The sequence below is a fragment of the Malania oleifera genome, chromosome 1, assembly GCF_029873635.1.
Source record: "Malania oleifera isolate guangnan ecotype guangnan chromosome 1, ASM2987363v1, whole genome shotgun sequence".
In the NCBI taxonomy this organism is placed as follows: Eukaryota; Viridiplantae; Streptophyta; class Magnoliopsida; order Santalales; family Ximeniaceae; genus Malania; species Malania oleifera.
In genome coordinates, this window is record NC_080417.1 from 156,569,583 (window position 1) to 156,590,987 (window position 21,405).

Sequence of the window (21,405 nt, forward strand, 5' to 3'; positions counted from 1 at the left end):
ATGGCCATAATGCACTTACTAACTCACACTAACATAACCCTAACACATAACAACAATGCTAAATGACTAAATAACCATTAACAGCAATGAAATTCCCCACAAAATTGTGAAAAATCCACATCTCCGCCTAGCAAACCTGTCTTCATCCTTCCCAAACCTGTAAACAAAATAGCCAACAAATCCTCGACCATCCCAATTCTCTCCAAATATATCAAACAACTTACTTCATATCCTGCAAGCGAGAGAGCAATGCAAGAAAAAGATGAGATGCAAATTCCGTACATCCAGAGACAATGCATGCACCTATAAATATAAGATTGCAAGAGTAGAGTTTTTACTGACATGCATATGATGAATGGGATTGGAATTTTAGGGTTTACCCCTCTGTGAATGAGAACATAGATCCTGCTTCAACTTTGTTTTTGTTTTTGTTTTTGTTTTTTTTTTTTTTTTATAATAAAATAAAGTATATTAGAAAGGAATAAAAAAAGGTACAACGTGCAGGACAAGTCCACCCAAAAAATAAAAACAAAATATAACAAAATAACAAAATCACAGAAAATCGCACCATGAAACTAGATAAAATTAACCAAGAAAACCCTTTCCCAAACCCTTTCCAACATAGTTAACCAAGCTCTTCAAATTTGCTAATTCTCTTTGACCCTTCAATTTACGACTTTTGCCACCATCCAAGTGAACCTCATTTCGTCCAATATCATTCAATTTTAAATCCAACTTATCCAAAAGATCTTGAGCTTCTAAGTCCTCCATGGAATTTCCTCCGCGGAAGTAGGCAATATTTCATCCCTACGTTGTAAATTGTTTACCAAACCATCATTTTCAAAAATAGACACTCCGTCCAAACCTTCCAACAGGGCAGTGTGAACATAAGATAAATCCACTACTTCGTTGCAAAAATCCAAGATGTGCCCTTATTGTTTTTGAATCTCATCCAACAACAACCCACACACCAAAGTCAAATTCACTCAAATCATCATTTTCTTAATCTAAAAAATCCCGCTATTTCTTAACCTCCTTTTCTTTCCTTTCCCCATTGCTACACCCAACCTCTTTCTTTGTAAGAGAGTTTTCCACTATGCTAAGTTCTCCTCTAGAGTCTCTCCTTTAAATCTTTGTTGCTGCCGCACTAGAATTTTCTCTCTTCTCATCAAACACCTTCCTTATCTCGGCATCCATAGGAGCTGCCTTCCAAAGAGCATACACCCTACTACCCTCAAGTCTGTCAAAATTCGAACGCAAGATAACATCAATCTCACTCATAATTGCTCTTTCTCTTTTACATTTTACCTCCCCTTTTCTAAACTCTCTTCCAGGCTAGTTACCTTTTTAATACCACAGTCTAATTCTAGCCCCGTGCCATTAATAATCTGGGTATGTTCCACAGTGCAATCACCCCGATTCAACACTTGGGAGTGCCGGAAACAGGGCATGAAGTCTAACCTCCGCCTCCAACTACTCGTTTCTTGAGCTCTATGGACTGAAATCTAGTCTTTCCAATTCTTGAAACCCAGCCCCTATTTGATTCCCCATTTCCCTACCCAACTTTCTGACTTTCACCATTTAACTTCTAAATAGAGCCCAAGCAATGAGGACCCCTCCTAGACTCTTCATTAGAGCCCAAATCAGATACACCTAAGTCTTGGGCTTGCTCAAGTAAATGGCCAATTTATATAAAAAGAAATACCCTTCTTATCAATTAGACGGGCAAGGTCAAAAACTAGAAACATACCTCCTTGCCCATGTCTCTTTGCATCTTTCTTCCTAAGTGCAGCCCTAGCAACCTTTGAGAAGAGTGTATCCTCCATCAGAACCCTAGCTACCTTCTCAAACAATTTAGACTAGTTGGCGATGATTGTAGTCTTTGAAAATCCAACGTTCTTCATCTAAACCCTAGCCTCCATCTCAAACAGTTCCAGCTAATTAGTAGCAATTGCTAACTTTGAAAGCTCAACCTTGTTTGTCTGAACCACACCACCACACCTTTCTTCACTTTTAGACACCATAACTCGATCTCCAAAAAGGGCTCAACAATCACGACCCTTGCCCCCACCTTGATTGCCTTCCAACACAACCTGCCTCCACGATCTCAAACGTGGATGACCATCTACAACTACACCATCCAAATCTTTCAATAACTCTTTTAATACGTCAAAGAATACACTTCTAAAGCTTCGCCATTTGTCACATTTTGTGATGCCCCGAGAATGAACACAAAAAACTTGTAACATTTCCAGCCCAACCCTAACTTTCCCACCTTTATCCACCTGATCAATAGCTATTAGTTTATAATACCCTTGCAAAAGCTCCCAAAACCCCTCTTCGTCCAACCCAAAACCAACAACACACAACAAACCACAATATAGCCCCTTTTGATAGCCTTACCCATTTGTTATAAACGACATTCTTCTCGACCACGAGCAAAGATGAACTTCCCTCACCTTATCCGAATACAAATAGAAGGATTTTTCCTTCGATATGAGTTGCTCGGCTCATCATATTGTACACCAGTATTCATCATAGTATACAGATAAGAAGGAGAGAAGATCTATTTTGCAAGAGAGAGAGAGAAAGGGCCATTTCTCAACCCGTACAATAGAGAACTTTTTTACTTCTATCCTGCTTCAACTTTGTAGCACTGCTTGGAGACTAAGTGACTAATAGATCCACCAAAGGTGTCATTTTTAATTTTGACATAAGTTTGGAGGGCCATTCTTAACCATGAAAACTAAAGAAAAGGGGGTTAGGCTAGTCAATATATGCTTCTAGTGCAAAGTTATGGAAGAGAGTGGAGTGGATCTTATTTTGCATTGTTCAGTAGCTAGAGAAGTTTGAGCTATCCACTCGACTCTAAGTTAGCTTGCTCTTGGGTCATGCCTAAAAGTAACAGATAGCTAGGAAAATGGGTTGTACAACTAGGAGATGAATAAATGTTTTCAAGATTCTACCAACTTGAATTGTGTGGGGATATTAGGAGGAAAGAAACCGGCGTTCTTTCAAGGGTAAGAGCTTAACTATGATAACTTAAAAAGAATGATTCATAGAACAGTGCTTTTTTTTTTTTCGATGATTTTTGTCCCTCTTCGTTTGATTCATTTAAAAAAATTTTTTATTGCATGGTTACTTTTTTTACTTCGTTTTTTTTAAACCCCCCCCCCCCCCCCCCCCCCCCCACCCCCCCTTTTTTGGGTCTAGGGTACATGGGATGTGTCCCTATTTGGATCAATTTGATCAAGAAGGGATGGAGATGAAAATTTCATAGACAAGTAAGATCAATATTTAGGTACCATAAAAATAAACAGCAGTACAAGTACCGCTTACACTTGCTCCATGAGGTACTCAATTAGATAACATCATAACTAACAAGAAATGAAGAAAAAAGATATATAGAAAACCTTCAAAAGTCATAATTTCTAACATTTGAGAGAAAAAATAAAAAATAAAAAAAAAAGAACATTCCATGATTAAACTGTATTACTAAGTAAGCTCATATTGAAGGTCTGCTAGACATACTCATCATACGCATTTGCCCAGCTATCGGCAGAATTCTCTCCCAGAGCCCCTTCACCAACCTGATGCCCAAATTCTTCCACCCAATCCTTAATATGCAACTTAGAGAATTCACTGACCCACTGATCATCAGCCAATGCATGTTGCTCACGTCCAGTACTGAACTCATTCACCCATCTATCCGGTCCTTGGATATGCTGAAAACCATAAAGATTAAATAGCATAAATTTTATGATTGAAAGAGTACTTATTACTAGACTACTTCAAAGTCAATACTATGCAGTGCAATAAGATAATTAGTTGCATGCAGATTAGCTTTGTGCCAAGGCATTACCGAAACAATAAATGATAAAAATGAGAGGAACAATTTTTTTTTATATAAGAAAAAAGGTGTTTATAAGAAAAGAAACAAGCATACAAGCTTTGGAGGATAAAACATCCTCCGGTAAACAGCTAAAAATAACTACGAAGGTACTGCTCCCCAGTCCCTTTGATCTGCCTTAAAGTTGAGGATATGTCCGTAAAGGTTAAGAGACAGGTGAGTTAAGAGCCTAGTTGAGAAAGTTGGATTGAGTATCCCTTTGAATTTATGGGAAGAAATTAGTTTTTTTTAGATACAAAAAGAATATATTTCATCAATGGGGAAAGAATGTACAAAAAAAAGGAGCACAAGAAATCCTCCTAAGAAGAGAAGACAACAAAAAGATAAATTTAAAAAGAAAAAAAAATTCAAAATTAATAGAGCCATCCAACCACATCGTAAATTAAAAAAAAAACACACCCATTTAAAGCAACCTGCAGCAAAAGCCCATAAAACCATATACTAAAGAAAAGTGCATGTTTTTATCAACAGCTCAAAGATATATTTAAAAGAAAAATCACACCCGCAAATGAGCAACCTTCCTATAAGAAGGATAGCAATCCTCCAAAAAACACAACTAAGTTGAGAGTTCCTCCAGCCCCTATCATTAAAAAAGCTATGAAAATGGGAATCCCAAGAGAAGCTGTCCCAATCATGGTTTTAAATAAAGGCCGCGACCGTTACATAACGGTTTTTTGGTTACCGATACCGTTACACACCGCGAAATCAGTGGGAAGAAAAATCACGGCTGTACCAGCTGTTATGGACCGCGACCATTACGTAACGGCCGCTACGGCCATTACGTAACCGCTAAAGGACTGTTACACCAAAAAATTATTCTATTTTTTACTTTTTCTTCTCACTTTTTCCCTAGCTTTCATATATCATTCTCAATATACCAAGTGGCAAGAGGGGGAAAAGATTATAAAGAGGATGACAATGATACAAAATTTACTATATCTTTAAATACTCACAATAGATGCATTAATTAACATTTTGAATATACTAACTTGTTAGGAAAAAATTTATTTTGATAATATTAGTAATGTGATATTTATGTTCTATATTTCTCAACTTCAACTTTCTTTCTTTTCTAGCTATTTTATATTTGTATTATTCGTATGTCCTATGTGTCTAATAGATTAATGAAGTATATAATGTATTTTGTTTTATTAATTGATTTAGCACACATAAGAATTAATCATAGATAAGAACAATGAGAAGTATAAATACGCACACACATGTAATTTTTTTATCAATGGTGGTTTAAAACAAATGTAAACTTGTTACCCTTACCAAATAACTTAGTAACTCGAACTAAAGGATCCAAAATACACTAAAACTCTTTCTAAGAAGGGCTAAAAGCTTAAAAAAGCAAGTACGCTAATATGCACAAGGTTGTGCATGCTTCAAAAAAATTCACGGCCGTTACACCCGCTTCCCGTTATTTAACATCCACTACTCTCGCTTCCCATTACACCCGTTACCGTTACGTTACACTACCTACTACCGCGATTTAAAACCATGGTCCCAATTAGTGATCATCCCAAAAGAAGTTACCCCCCATTAGTGATCAGAAAAATGGAAATAACTCCATTGTACAAAGAGGAAAAGACAACATAGACAAAGAAAAGAAATGTTAAACACAAAAACACCCACCCAAATATCTCTCCAAAAACGAATGTAAAAAAACCCATTACCCACAACAAATTTGGTGTAAGGGGTGTTAAAACTTGATATCATTGTTGCCCCACAACCTAACAGTTGAAGCTTTTAGGTAATCTAACATACTATCAGAGCTAGTTACCAGGAGGTCCTAGGTTAAAGTCTTTTTGCCCGCATTTATTGTGTGGTGTTTAAAAATTATTATGTTCTTAATAGTTTAAATTTTTAGGTAAAGCAGTAATCTAACAAGGAATACATGGAGAATAAAGCTATGAAATACCCCTCCAAGGGCTCTCAAAGGATCATCTTATGCCCACTTCAAACTTCTTGCCAAAGGGAATTCTCCTCTAAGGGGTCATAGCTATTTACACATGAGGACAATGTTTTTAGTCACTAACTTACAAAGACCCAAACACCCCTCCTTCCCAAACCTACAAACCACCTCCAAACTAGCCAAATAATGCTTCTTTTCCCCAACCCCAAACCAAGGAAAACCCATCATGACTCTCTTTATACTACTAGCTACCAATACCGGTACTCTAAAAAAGGACAAGAAATACAGAGCCATACTAAAGAGAAGCTTAAAAGCGGATGATAATACCACCTAGAGAAAAAAGAGCACCCTTCCACCCACCCAAACACTAAGTCACCTTCTCCACTATAGAAGCCCAAAAACCATCAAACTTAGGATTACCAATCAAAGGAACCCCAAGAAGTTTGGATCCATGTTCAGTATTTATTGACAAACAAATACACATTTGAGCATTTATCCGAACTCTTTGGGGTAGGCTATATCTATTCTTTTTCTGCACTCATTCTCACTTCCAGCTACGCCTTAAATAATAATATTTTACTCCAGACTCGAGCAAATCACTCTTACAGGTGCATCTACAAGTATCCATCACATTATTCGCATGATGTGTAGAACAATTTAACCTATTTCATCTAACGTCTTCTAGTACAATCTTTTCCTTTTTTTTTTTTTGGATAAACAAATAATTTTTTATTAAGAGAATAAATAAATAATAGAAACACAAAAAGGAAGTTACCCTCCGGTAACTAAACAGAAGCAAAAGAAGAAACTAAATCAAAAAAAATACTTGTCTAGAACAGCTCTCTAATGCTTGTATAGATCATTCAAAGACAGACACCCCAAAAAAACATCAACAAAGCAACACCATAAAATGCAAACACAACCACCTCACACCACAACACATCAATAGAAGTTGCTGCATTAAGCTCCACCAAATGCACCAATCACTGCAAAGAAGGCACCTTTCCACATTACATCCTACTCGATCACTTTCCTGCTTTTCATTTTTGCTATCTTGTTTTTATTCTTTTTTCTCTTTGTTACTGGAGCATGCTTATTCTCCGTTGTGTACATTCTCCTTCTCTCTTTTCTAATATAATTCTTCTTTTATCCAACCCCCCCCCCCCCCCAAAAAAAAAAAAGTACCCCATAGAAAAATTCTTTCTGCACAAAATATGTGAATATAAGATATAAAGCCAAAAGAACACCAAAATATCGTCCATGTTATATAACACTATCCACAGTCCAGCGGTTCTCATTTTGCATCTCACAAGGACTATGGGAGACAGCAAATAAAGCACAATGAAAATCCTACATCTCATTAGATAGGAGAATAGAAGGGAAAAGAGAAATGCTAAAATTATCAGCAGCAAAACAACAAGAACAACAACAAACCAAGCTTACACTTGCCTCATCGTGTACAAATTGGTCAGCCCAGGCGACACCCCCACTATACTGTTTCTGATATTCTGCTGCCCAGTCCTTGGATGCAGATAATGCAGAAGTCTTGACTTGATTATCATCAATAATAAGTTCACCACGACTCATCTTTGACACAAATTGAAGGAACTTTGAATTCTGCATGACCAAAAACTGCAATCAGAAGGCAGAACAGAAAAGAGTGAATTGATTTATCAGAGTGGAGTACGACGTTTTCTGTTTGCCCAAAGACATGAGGAGACTGATTATCTAGGTCAGTTACTCATTGGACCAGGGAGGATCATATCAGACTGATTCCTGCACCTATCTGCTGTTGTTCTCTAAGAAATTTTTTAATCTGCTAGTGCAGAAACAAGTTAGTGTTACTTCTAAAACATGGTATAAACTGTATAATATTGTGGACACTGGACAAATGCAAGCTTATGCAATTGGTCATTTAAACTGTCAATATTAGTGTAGCACAGCAAATACAGACGCATCTGCAGCATGTTGCACAGCACAGACCCGTTTCGATGAGATAGGTTTATAACTATTAGTCTTATTTTGTAGTTAAAGATGAAAATATTCAAAGAAAAATATGTTTAAAAAGGTGAGTGCTGCAAGCTTGGTTCCTCCGTTGGAACCAAGATCATATACAGACTCCAACCTTCGTACCAGACCTTTCATCCAACCCTCTGAAGTCCAACCAGACGATTCCAGAAAACTTCCTTCACAGGCTTTCTGGACACATTTCATCTCATTTAGGTGCTTTTCAGTTCTTTATGTATTTCGGAGGGATAGTCTTTTAAGTCCTGCTGGTTGTTTCCAGGTTTCTTAGCCAACAGACTGTAAAACAGTAATAAATTTTACTTCGAAGGATTGAAAAATAGATACCTTGATGATATGACAAGTTCTTGGGAAGATTTCAGGTTAAAGATTTCTCAAAGTGTAAAGTTTCTGGTATTCTTATGGAGCTTGAGAGGCTGGCCAACTTTGCAATGTTTCCTTCTTGGCAATTTGGAGTAGCCTCTTTCTCACCTACATTGCTCCTTCCACACATAACTCATGTTCTACAGCTTTTTGGGATTCAGTAATGGAGAGGATTTCTAAGTGGTTGGACAATTACAAGGGAGCTTTTTGGCCTCCTTTCAAGGCTCACAACTTTCTTCATTATCCTGCGACCTGAATTTTAGGGAAGAAGCTTCTGTTTGATGAGTGTTGGATTTGTACTGGTCCTTTGGACGACTTTCTTGATTGTTGACTGCTTTTAGAGAGTTTGGGAGGCGCAAGGATGTGAAGACATTATGGTGCATTCAGCTTTTGTAGTCTTTTTAGTGCTTCGACCTGAGATAGATGCCCGTGTCTTTTGGGATCAGATTTCATCTATTGAATTTTGGTATGGGATTGGATTGTCCTTTTTGCTTCACTGCACATTTGTTTTTTTGTCCAGTTGCTTTGGGAACAAGTTTTTTAATATTCAGCAAGATTGGCTGGATCTGCTAGCTTGAATTTGTTGTCTTTTTATTGATTCTATTTTTTCAGATAAAAACAAGAACAAATATTAAAAGGAAAGATATTACAGTACTTACGAGAACAAACAATAGTCCCCCAAAGAAAAAGAAAATAAGAAAAAATAATAATAATCAATCAATAAAACTGAATAAATAAAGCAGCAACGCTCTCCAATTACATTGCAAATCCATGAGCTAAACCTGCAAGTTACCAACGCGTAACACTGAAAAAAATTCCAAGACAAGAAACCCTACTCCACAACATCTCCGGAATGCATCACGATCCCCTTGAAAATTCTATACTTAACACTCCAACCAAACCACAAAATGGCAGAAATACCGCATCTCCACTATAGTTTTTGTTCCAACCTGAGACAAAACTCCTAGAACTTCAGAGAAAAAAAAAATTCCCATGTAGCTGGGAAAACCCAAGACTCCCTAAACACATCAAAGAGCCTACAACCAGATGTCCCAGTAGAAAGAACAACATAGAGAGGGTGTGATTTAGAAAATTATCTATGTGAAATAAGTTTGCAAAAAAAATAATACTCACACGTGCAATTCGCATGTAAAACACAAATTTTTTGAACACACAGCCAGTCCCAAGCCCGGACAAAGGAGCAAGGTTGTGTTAAGTAGCTGACAGCTAGCATAAAATTTTGTCAGATCTTATTATCATGAATTCTTACCAAATTCACCCAGGTCAAAGGAATAGACCGGGTCAGTATAGAAGAGAGAGGATTAATAAGTCAGCACAAAAAACTAAAATTAGATTACCAACTTGAAATATAGCAACTTGAAAAATAGTGGAAATAATGTTTAGAAGGAAAATTAACATAATCTGCCTTCAAGAAACGAAATGGGTAGGAGAGAAAGCTAGAGAAATTGAAAAAATTAAGATTTAAACTTTGATACACTAGTAAAGAGAAACAGAAAAACAGGGTGGGAATTTTTGTAGACAAACACGTAAAAGATTATGTAGTAGACATTAAAAGAATAGGTGATAGGATCATTAAAATCAGGATAGCTTTAGGCCTAGAGACGGTGAACGTCATTAGTGCATATGCCCCCAAAATAGGCTCAGGAAAAAATCTTAAAAGACAATTTTGGGAAGATATGGATAATATTTTACAAGAAATACCACCGTCTAAAAAGACATACATAGGAGTTGATTTGAATGGTCACATTGGAAAGGACAATATAGGATATGAGAGGATAGATGGAGGCCATGGTTTTGGAGATAAAAATGAGGCGGGTGACACAATCTTAGATTTTGCCACGTCTTACAATTTGGTTATATTGAATACTTGTTTTATAAAAAGATAAGAACACTTAACAACTTTCAAGAGTAGGTATAATAAAAGCCAAATAGATTTCTTCTTAACCAGGAAAGGGGATCGTCTATCCTGTAAGAATTGCTAAGTTATCCTAGGTGAACGTGTCACTACACAACATACAATCTTAGTATTAGATATACATATTAAAAAATAGAAGAGTATCATAAATCAACACAGGAGGATTAGATGGTGGAACTTAAAGGGAGATAATATAGTAAAAATTTAAAGATAAAATGATCAAAGAGTGTGATTGGACAGTAGGGGTAAGGTAGATGCAAATATTATTCGGAATAAAATGGCTAATTCTATCACAAGGATAGCAAAAGAGGCTTTAGCGAGTCCAAAGGAAGATACTCAGGTAGTAAAGAAAGTTGGTGGTGGGATCAAAAAGTCCAAAAAGTTGTTAGGACAAAAAGGAAATTGACATAAAATATGACAAAATTGTAGAAATATAGAAAATCTTGAAAAATATAAAGGATGAGAAAAAATGCAAAAAAAATACTAATAGTGAAGCTAAACAGAGAGCTTATGATACTTTATATACTAAACTAGATACAAAAATGAAGGAAAAAAAGACATTTATAGACTTGCTAAAGCTAAAGAAAGAAAATGTAAAGACTTAGGTGAAGTAAAATACATACAAGACGAGAATGATAATGTCTTAATTAGAGAAAAACACAAAAAAGAGAGGTGGTGAAGATACTTTGATAAATTGTTTAATGAAAACCAAAATGAAAGATTGAACTTGGATGTGACAAATGAGAATAAGACTAAAAATAGGAGATTTATTCACAAAATTAGAGTTCTTCAATTTAAGATGGCATTAAAAAAATGACCAAATAAAAGACCAATTGAAGTTTGGAAATGTTTAGGGGATAAAGGAAATATTTGTTTAACTAATCTATTCAACACTATTATAAAAACCAAGAAAAAATGTCAAAAGAATGGCGAAAAAATGCGTTAATATTTGATAAGTAATTGGACAAAACTCAATACAATTTTGTATTTCATTTTATCCAAATTCACATAAATCCAAATCCAAGGTCGAAATTCCAAGCTCCCAAACTTGGGGTAAGAGAGGGTTTGATTCAATTAAAAATTAAGAGAAAGAGTTCAGAATTTGAGTAATTCATATATACTTGTCCATCTGTGCAAGTGTGTACACATTTGATACAGTTGATATAGATGCGGAGTAAATAGCTTTTGTGTATGATTTGTTCAGTTAAAGATTAAAGTTGACATGGTTGTGTTGGTAAGTCTCCAAATTCTAGATTCCTAACCTCCTATGCAGCAAAATTATTTTTTTTCCATAAGGCTAGGCCAACCAAGCAAGTTCATTAGTTTAGGCTATGTTGCCTAGGTCTAGCTGGGCTGACCCAAGTTCGCATCATTTTTTTATATATAGCAAAAGAAGATATTTCAATAATAGATTAAGAACCTAAGTTTGCATCATTTTCAATTTCACGGCATCACTCGAACAACTATAGTGACAAGTTTCAATTTGACCCAATTGCACCATTCAGTCCCGTGTTTAAAACCACAGTTTAGTGAATTGTGCCCTACTTTTTTTGAAGATTATGGTAAAGGGGAGGTAAGGCACTCTAGAAGTATGCAATGTTCAAAGTGACAGTGCATTTGGCTGGAACATTTTTGGCATCACTTAGGAAAGTATTTGTGAGCCCCTTAGCGTGGTGCTTATAGAATAAATCATTTGGTCTGTTAGGAGAGCATTGGGTGAGTCCCACACTTTGGAAGCTTTCGTGACAAATTATCAAAGAGGTTTTGGAAGACATAAATGTATCAACAATTTTATTCAAGTGTTCAACTTTTGCTACTAGTTGGGCTGCGTGGCTCACGAGAAATGCAGGTTTTTTGAGATTGTAGATCTTTAGTGCAGGTGCTTTGGGATAGCATAGTGTTAACAGTATCCTTGTGAGCATATTCTACAAGGCATTTCGCCATTACAATTTTTCTTGTCTTACAACAGGATGGGCTTGCTATTTTGTCTTAGCTTCGGGGCTCTTCCTCTATTTGTCCTGTTCATTTAATTTTGTGAGGCTCATCCTCTTTGTAGTTTATTTTTTTTTTAATAACAAAAAATATATAATAGATAGAAATAAGAGAAGGTATAGTGTGCAGGGACAAGAAATACACCATATAAAGACACTTACCAAAGGGATAAAGAAAAAACAAAACAAAAAAAACACAAGATCAAAATATAAAACTAAACAAAATTAACCAAGAACCCCCACTTCTCAAACCCTTTTCATCATAATTTACCGAACTCTTCAAATTCACTAAGTCCCTCTAATCCTCCACCTTTCGATTTTTTCTACCATACAAGCGCACTTCATTTCCTCCAATATCACTCAACTTTAAATCCATTTTATCCAGAAGAATTTGAGCTTCACACATAGCTAATCCCAAGCTTTGGTAAAGGAGGAGGGTTGCATTAGGTAGCTGACAGCCAACATAAAACTCATCAGATTACTATGTTATGAATCCTTATTGATTATTTGTTAGGGCATACCCTACGAGCGACGCGTGACACTTGTACCATTCGGGTGTAGTGAAAAGTGGGCAAGGGCGAGTGAGGTCATCGCCCGAAGCGACGCACCGTGTTGGCACCCAGGTATAGTGTCAAATATGTAAGAGTTCCTGCATTATTCTAGACATTGGCAGGCAAAGAAGTTAGTTCAAAAGACTAGGGTTAGATAAGCAACTTGGAATATAGGGACACATATAAGTAAAAGCATGGAAATTGTAGACACACTAATTAAAAGAAAAATTAATCTAATTTGCCTTCGAGAAACAAAGTGAGTGGAGGAGAAAGCTAGAGAAAATTGAAAATTAGGATTTAAACTTTGGTACACTGGAAAAAAAAAAAAACAAAAAAATGGATAGGAATTATTGTAGACAAAGGCTTAAAAAAATACATTGTAGATGTCAAAAGAGTAAGGGACAAAATTATAAAAATCAAGATGGTCTTAGACTAAGAAATAATAAATGTCATCAATGCTTATGCTCCTCAAATAGGCTTAACAAAAACCTTAAGAGAAAATTTTAGGAAGATATGGATAGTATTATATAAAGGATATCATGGACTAAAAAAATATTCATAAAAGAATATTTGAATGGACACATCGGAAGAGATAAAAAAGGTTATAAGAGAATACATAGAGGATATGGATATGGCAATAAAAATAAATATGGGGATATGATCTTAGACTTCACCATGTCATATGATTTTATTACAATGATACTTGCTTTAAAAAGAGAAAATAACACTTAATAACCTTCAAAAGTGGACAAAAGAAAAGTGAAATAGATTTTTTCTTAACTAGAAAGGTAGATCGTTTATCATGTAAAGACTGTAAAGTTTTCCTAGGTAAAAACTTCACCACACAACGTAGAGTTTTAGTGTTAGATATGTGTATTAAAAATGGAAGAGAAAGAATAATACAATTTAGTGCAAGAAAACTAGGTGGTGAAACCCAAAAGGAGAAAATATAGTAAAATTTAAAGATAAAATTATCAAATATGGTGATTGGACAATTGAGGATGGTGTAGACACAAACACTCTTTGGAACCTCTATTAAAAAAATAGCAAAAGAGATTTTAGGTAAATCAAGAAGAAGATTCTTGGATAACAAAGAAAGTTGGTGGTGGGATCAAGATGTCCAAGAAGTTGTAAAGACAAAAAGAATTTGATATAAAACATTAACAAAAATGTAGAAACATGGAAAACTTTGAAAAGTATAAAGAGGCGAGAAAAGATGCAAAAAGAGTTGTTAGTGAAGCTAAGGATAGATCATTTAATAATTTGTAAGCTACATTAGATACAAAAGAAGGGAAAAATAGACATATTTATACTTGCTAGAGCTAGAGAACGAAAGAGCAAGGACTTAGGTAATGTAAAATGTATAAAAAGTGAGGACCATATTGTCTTTGTTAAGAAAGAGGACATAAAAGAAAGATGGTGAAGTTACTTTAGTAAGCTATTTAATGAAAACCAAGTAGAAGGCTTAAACTTATGATTGAAAAATGAAGAAAAGGCTAAAAATATGAGATTTATTCACAAAATTAGAGTTAACAAAGTTAAGTTTGCACTAAAAAATATGGAAAACAGAAAAGCTATAGGGTCGGATAACATCCCAATTGAAGTTTGGAAATGCCTAGGTGATAACGGAAATATATGGCTAACAAATTTATTTAACACAAATATAAAAACTAAGAAAATGTAAGACAAATGGAAGAAAAACACTTCAATAACTATACACAAAAATAAAAAAGATATTCAAAATTGTAATAACTATAGTGGAATTATACTTATAAGTCATTCAATGAAACTGTGGGAAAGGGTTTTTGAGCAAAGATTAAGGCTAGAAATGAAGGTCTCAAAAAATAAATATGGTTTTATGCATACGAGATCTACTACAGAAGTTATATATCTTTTAAGAAGATTAAGGGAAAAGTTCAGGGAAAAGAAGAGGGACTTGCATATGGTGTTTATTGACTTAAAGAAAGCGTATGATGCCCTGAATTTGTCTAAAAAAATTGTCCATGATTACATAAATATGCAGAAAAGGATTCATGTAGCCGATCCACCAAGTGGGACCTAAGGCTTGGTTTGTTGTTGTTGTTGTTGTTAAAGAAAGCGTAAGATAGGGTACCTAAGGAAGTTTTATAGTGGGTTTAAAAAAAAAAGTGTATATAGGTATACTGATGTCATTAAGGATATATACGATAAAGTAATGACTAGTGTTAAGACTTAGGACTATAGGTGGAAAGACGAGAATTTCCAATCACAATAGGTGTACATCAAGGATCTACTTTAAGACCTTATCTTTTTGCTTTAGTGATGGATGAATTGACTCGGAGTATCAAAAATGAGAATCTATGGTGTATGTTTTTTGCAGATGATATTGCCTTGATTGATGAAACTAGGGGTAATGTAGAATCTAAGTTAGAATTACGGAGAGAAATTTTAGAATCTAGAGGCTTTAGGATAAGCAAAAATAAGACAAAAGAAAGAAGACGTAATGCATAGAGTTAAAGCAAGTTGGCCAAAATGGAGAAGTGCTTTGAGTGTGCTCTGTGATCGTACAATACCCTTAAAATTAAAAGGGACGTTTTATAGGATGGCTGTAAGAGCAGCTATACTATATGGATCAGAATGTTGGGCGACTAAGAAATAGCATATCCAAAAAGTAAAAGTTGTCAAGATGAGAATACTAAGATGGATGGTTAGTATAACGTTAAAAGATAAATTAAGAAATGAACATATTCACAATAAGTTAGGGGTAGCTCCTGTAGGACATAAGATAAGGGAAAGCCGACTCAGATGCTTTGAGCACTAGTAGCATAGGCCACATAATGCACCAGTAAGGATGAGTGAGTGAGTTACCGTGAGGGGCAGTAGAAGGGGTACAGGTAGCCCTGAATTTGTCAAGGGAAATTTTCTATGATCATATAAATTGGCAAAAAAGGATTCATGTAATCGACCCCACCTAGTGGGACTTGAGGCTTGGTGGTGGTGGTGTTGCATTATTATCAAAAATAGAAACTCCCTCCAAACCTTCCAACAAGGATGAGGATGGACAAATGATAAATCCCCTATTTCCTCACAAGAATCAAAAATGTACTCATATCGTTCTCGAATCTTATCCAACAACAACCCCACTGTACAATAAAAATCACTATTATCATCACTTTCTGAGTCTAAAAATCCACCCCCTATTTCTTAACCACCTCACCTTTACTAGTCATGCCTACATCCGACATTCTTCTCAACATTAAAGACTTCCACAATACTGAACTCTCCATTAGAATCTCTCCTTAGTAACTTTGATGTTGACTCGAATTTTCTCTTTCTTCTTAAAATGTCTTTTTCATTTCAGCACCCAAAGAAATCAACTTCTGACGAGCATATACATATGAAGACAACAATCATCATATTTCTCCCAACCCCACTTCTTCTTTTTTACTCTTATCCACACCACCTAATAAAATATTTACGGTACTAGACAAACTTTTTACTCCACAGTCTTGATTTAAATCTAAACCACAAACATCCTAGGCTTCCTCAAATAACTAATGAATACCCTTCAGATTTCCAAAAAGTCAAGGCTGAGTAATATTGCAAACAACTGGAGGCTAATTAGAGCTTCCATTACCAGATGAAGTAGCTTCCTCCTTCCCTATAATAGTATTTCAAGATGTAAGGACAATACTTAGGCCTGCCCTTTTCTAAAACCAAAATGGTGGTATTTGGGTCCCTAGTTACCAAATCATGAATCTAGTACCACCCAAATCACCCTTTGGATCCAAACTGAAGCCCAAATCAGCATTTCCAAACATTGATTCTATTCAACTAATTGGCCTAATTTAGTCAATAAAGAAATAGCTTCTTTTTCAAATACCTGGGCCAAGTATAGAATAAGAAATATGCACCCCGGCCCAATTCTCTGCATGGCCTCTTCCCCAAATGCTGCCCTAGCTGCCTTTGTGACCACCTCTGCATTATCCGGAAACCTAGCTTCCTTCTCACTCCGGTCAATTGAATCCAGCCAATTTTCCTAGACCCCAGATTCAAACATCTCCATCGCAACTCCATACAAATGACACAGCCCTTGTTCCCATGCCTTCTGACCTAGCTTTTCAGATTGAACTTGACTGCATCGTCCAACAACATCACCATGCCATCCACCTCCACTTGACTCCATGATCTGTGTCGTGAAGAGTTGACTGCTTCTACACTCCCAGCATCCTCAAGAAAACCCTTCACTATCTTGCAAAAAACCCTTGAAAAACATTGCCAGCCATTTCCATTTCCACCCCCCGGAATGAACATTGAGAAGCCATTCCCTTTCCACCCTCACCCTAACTCCAAATACTTACCCACCTTCATCCATCTAATTGACATCCAAAGCTTCGTGATACCCAATTAAACAGATCTTAAGCCTCATTGAAACCCTTCAGCAAACCAAACCGTGAACTCTTTTGAAAATCTAACCCACCGGCTGCAAAAGGCATTATTCTTGACCACAAGAAAGGGCAGGATCCCCCCCCCCTCCCCCACTTGTCTATTTGCAGATCGAAGGATTTTCCTTCGATCTGAATCGATCAGTTCAGTAGAGGCTTCCACAAAAAAACCCTCCCTCTAAACACATACGGGAGAGTGCAGACCATTTCACAAGAGAGAGAAATATAGAGAAAGGGATCTTACATGAGCCATCGATCACTTAAGAACCATCTATTTGACTGATTCAGAATCAGCTTCTGCAAGAAAAACCCTCACTCCAAAGGCATGATGGAGAGTGCAGATGTATAAAAAAAAATTCCGTACTTCTAACTTAATAAAATTTTTTTCCAATGTTTTAAAAGGCTCAATCGAGGCTCGCCTCAAGGCAAGACATGCTTAAAAAGCCTTGAGGCTCAATCTAAAATACCAAATTCCAAAAAGGCTAACACATTACATGCTGAGGCTTACGCAATTTTACAAAAAGCGCGCCTTTTAGTCGAGGCTTACGCATTTTGGGTGTGTGATTCTCAAGTTAGAATTGGTTAGAAAATTTTAACAACTTGTTTGTACAAAAGGAATGTCATAATATGAGTTTATTTCTAAACCTCTTGAACCTCAACCTTTCCAAAATAACTGGAATTGCATCTTACGGCATGAAAATAGTTTGAACTTTGTAATGGTATAGCCTATATCTCTTGTCATGATTTATGTCATGTATTCAAGTTAGCAATTTTTGAATGGCCAACAAGTATTTTGCGAGGTACATGTAGTTTTTCTTTTTTACATTATATTTGTGATTTTCTTAATTTTTACTTTATTTTAAATATATATAATTTATTTAACAAATTTTTATCTTAAAAAACAAATTCTCAAAAGGTTTACGCCCCAACACCTTAAGGCTTACGCCTCGCCTTACGCCTTCGCCTTTCAAAACATTGTTTTTTTCTATCAAAAATATATATATTTGATGTCAATTTGGGTTTCACTGAATGGTTACTGCACAGAACTACTTCGACTAATTTGCAAAAAGACTAAAGGTATTCTTTAGCTATCTACAAATCCTTTTTTTGTTTCCTTTTTTTTTTTTTTCATTTGTTTCAAAGGATGCCTCATTCTCCCACTCGTACATTCTTTATGCTCTCTCTATATATTTTTTTATTTAAAAAATGATTTAATGAATTTGGAAAAACAACAAAAGCACATGCATATTGAGGAGATAATGTTTCCAATATTTAGTGAAATATTTATGATAAGGTACAACATATGAACCTGAAATTTAGGGTCGTCATTTTGAGCTAATGTATGTGCAAGCATACGAGTCTGCTCCATTGCAGCTAAGCTTGAGACATTGGCTTGGTTTATTGATGCCAGTTGAGATTGGTCCTGTAAATAACAAACAATTATCAAGTCAAAACTACGATTGACTTTTTTTTGGATAAACAAATAATTATATTAGAAAAGGAAAGAAGATACAACCAAAGAGAGAAAAAAATAAAAACAAGTAAAACAAGATGGTCTCCCTTTACAAAAAGAAACTAGAGGAACAAAGAAAAACAAAAAAAAACAAACTCAGTGAAGCGAAGCTGGCCGGTCCTGCTGTAACTCTTGTAAAGAAACAAAACAAAAGAGGCCATTTAATAAACCCCACAGTGACACAAGAAACCCGACTTTATTCGAAAGAAAATTATTATAAGTAAAAACACCTTTTACAGCATTCCTCGCGAACCAAAAACACGAAAAAATCACCATAACAGTGCACCACCACTGAGCTCGTATTCTTTCCCTTGCCAAATCTCCAAAACATAACAGTACAAAAAGCCTTCGATGATGGGGTTAAAAGTTAAAACCCACTTTTCATCAAAAAAAACGAAACAACTCATTCCAAGCAGCCAAAGTGAAGGGACAGTGACAAAATGCAGAAATGGATGTGAACATGTCTCCTCACTCCTCAAACGAAGTACACAAATGTCAAGCAGTAAGGCCATACTAGGTCTATTCATTTGAAGCAAGTCAAAAGAGAAAGGAAATGTTTTTAGACCCCAAATTACATAGATCCAAACCCCCTCCCTCTTGGATCTACACACAATCACTCAACCTACTAGATGGTTCCTACCCAGCACACCAATACCCAACCATAAAAAATTCCTCATCAACTTCTCTAGCCTTCGTGCCACTCACAATAATTCTAAAGAAGGAAGGATAATACAAAGAGATGGAGGACCGACAAGTATCAATAAGAGTAGTTGGATCCCCTAAAGTAAAGAACACTCCTTTCCACACACCAAGTCTCATAGCCACTATCTCAAAAAACACCTCCCAAAAAAAGTCAGCAGTAGGATAACTTCCAAACAAACACCTAAATAGAAAATAGGCCAACTCAAACTGGCACAACCCGCTAACCTAGCAAATATGATCTGTATCAAAGCCTAGACCCACCATACCACTAGTAGAAAAGTCAACTCTTAACCTCAACATTTTCTCAAACACCTCCAAGATGGTCATCAAATAAAAGAAGCAACCCAAATCCACCAAAAGAAAGAGAACAGTATCATCAGCGAGCTGAAGATGCAATGTGATCAAATCCTTGTGGCCTACCATAAGCCACCAACCCTCTCAACTCATCTATCAATCATCATACTCAAGCATCAAGCGCAATAATAAAAAATAAAAGAGAGAGAGAGAGAGAGAGGAAAATCTCCAAGTTTAAGAACCCTAGAAGCATGAAACCAAGACATAGCCTTGTTGTTCACTAATATTGACAAAAACAACAGAAGATAAACACACCCTAATTGATTTCCTACATCTCAAACCTCATATCTTGTATATCCAAACCCTATCCATAAAACTCCAACTCACGAATCATAGACTTCTTCAAAGTCCAATTTCAAAACTGGACCCCTCTTTGTCCTACAAACTTTATCAACCACCTCATTCACCATAAAGATGCATCTAGAATTTGTCTACCACCAATTACGCGTTCTAGTGTTGGAAATGTATCCTCCAAGAGAACCGCCAATCATTTGGATAAAACTTTAGTCAAAATCTTATAGATACTAATCACCAAGCTAATTTCTAAAATCCTTGTCTTTGACTACACAATCTTGGCTAGGCGCCAAAGTGGTAAAAGTAGAATTCAAACTCCTTCCTACTACCCAATTTTTTTGTATTTTTTTTTATTTTGATAACAAAATATTAAATAGAAAGAAAAGAAGGTACAACACGTAGGGGCAAGGTGTTCACCATATAAAAAGAAAAAAACAAAAACAAAAAAACCGCAAAATCTTAAAATAAAACAAAACAAAATTAAGCAAGAAACCCCTTTTCATCATAATTTACTGAACTCTTCAAATCGCTAATTCCCCTTTGACCCTTCACCTTCTGATTTTTGCCACCATCCAAAACATGCTTCATTTCCTGAGCTTTAAATCCATTTTATTCAAAAAAATATTGAGTATCTAACACTTATAACTCCTAAGGAATGTCCTCCATTGGTGTTGGCCAAATTCCATCCTTGTGCTCAACTTATTCATGAAACCATCGAAAATGCCCTTCAAACCTTCCAACAAGGGTGACCTAAGAAAAATTCCCTATTTCATCACTAGAGTTAGAAACGTACCCGTATTGTTCACGAATCTCATCCAAATACCCCCCCCCCCACAATCAAAATCGCTATTATAATCACTCTCTAAATCAGAAAAATCCCCCTATTTCTTTACCTCCTTACCTTTTCTAGTCACATTAGAACCTCTATCATTCTTCTTAATGTGAGGTGCTTCCGCAGTACTAAACTCTCCTTTAGAATCTCTCATTAGTAACTTTGTCGTTGACTCACCAGAATTTTCTCCTTTATCTTCAAATATCTTCTTAATTTCAGAACCCAAACAAGCCACCTTTCGACGAGTATTCACCTTATTACCTTCAAATTTATCAATATAAAGACGGCAATCATCAGATTTCTCCCCTAACCGTCTCCTTGATTGCCTCTACTCCATGCAGAAACCCTACTGTCTGTCTCGCTCCTATCGGTCAAATCCAACAAATTGACGACTAGGTTCATTCAGCTATAGCTCTTGTCCAAACTGACGACACAACTCTTAAAATCTAATCCTTCTATTTGTAGCTTAGCGAGGATCTGTCGACGACATGTTTTAAATTCTAATCGAAGTTGGGCCCCCTTCACAAGATTAGACTCAAGACCAAAAAGGTAGTGATTAGAAATCACTCTAGGAAGCAGTTCTTTGGTTAAG

The 21,405-nt window shown here is 35.9% G+C and overlaps 1 protein-coding gene across 8 annotated transcripts in view; it reads right to left on the reverse strand.

The window, feature by feature from the left end:
• The window catches only part of LOC131168533 (peroxisome biogenesis protein 5), a 110,339-nt gene that overhangs the window by 61,839 nt on the left and 27,095 nt on the right, over positions 1-21,405 (reverse strand). For 4 of the 8 annotated variants that reach the window (XM_058128038.1, XM_058128053.1, XM_058128060.1 and 1 more), the window contains exons 6-8: positions 18,428-18,541; positions 7,272-7,445; positions 3,532-3,725 (exon numbers count right to left, since the gene is read on the reverse strand). In XM_058128038.1, coding sequence (XP_057984021.1) covers positions 3,532-3,725; positions 7,272-7,445; positions 18,428-18,541 — 482 coding nt within the window. The remainder of the gene's footprint in view (positions 1-3,531; positions 3,726-7,271; positions 7,446-18,427; positions 18,542-21,405) is intronic. The other 4 variants (XM_058128086.1, XM_058128047.1, XM_058128091.1 and 1 more) reach the window with 1 other exon arrangement.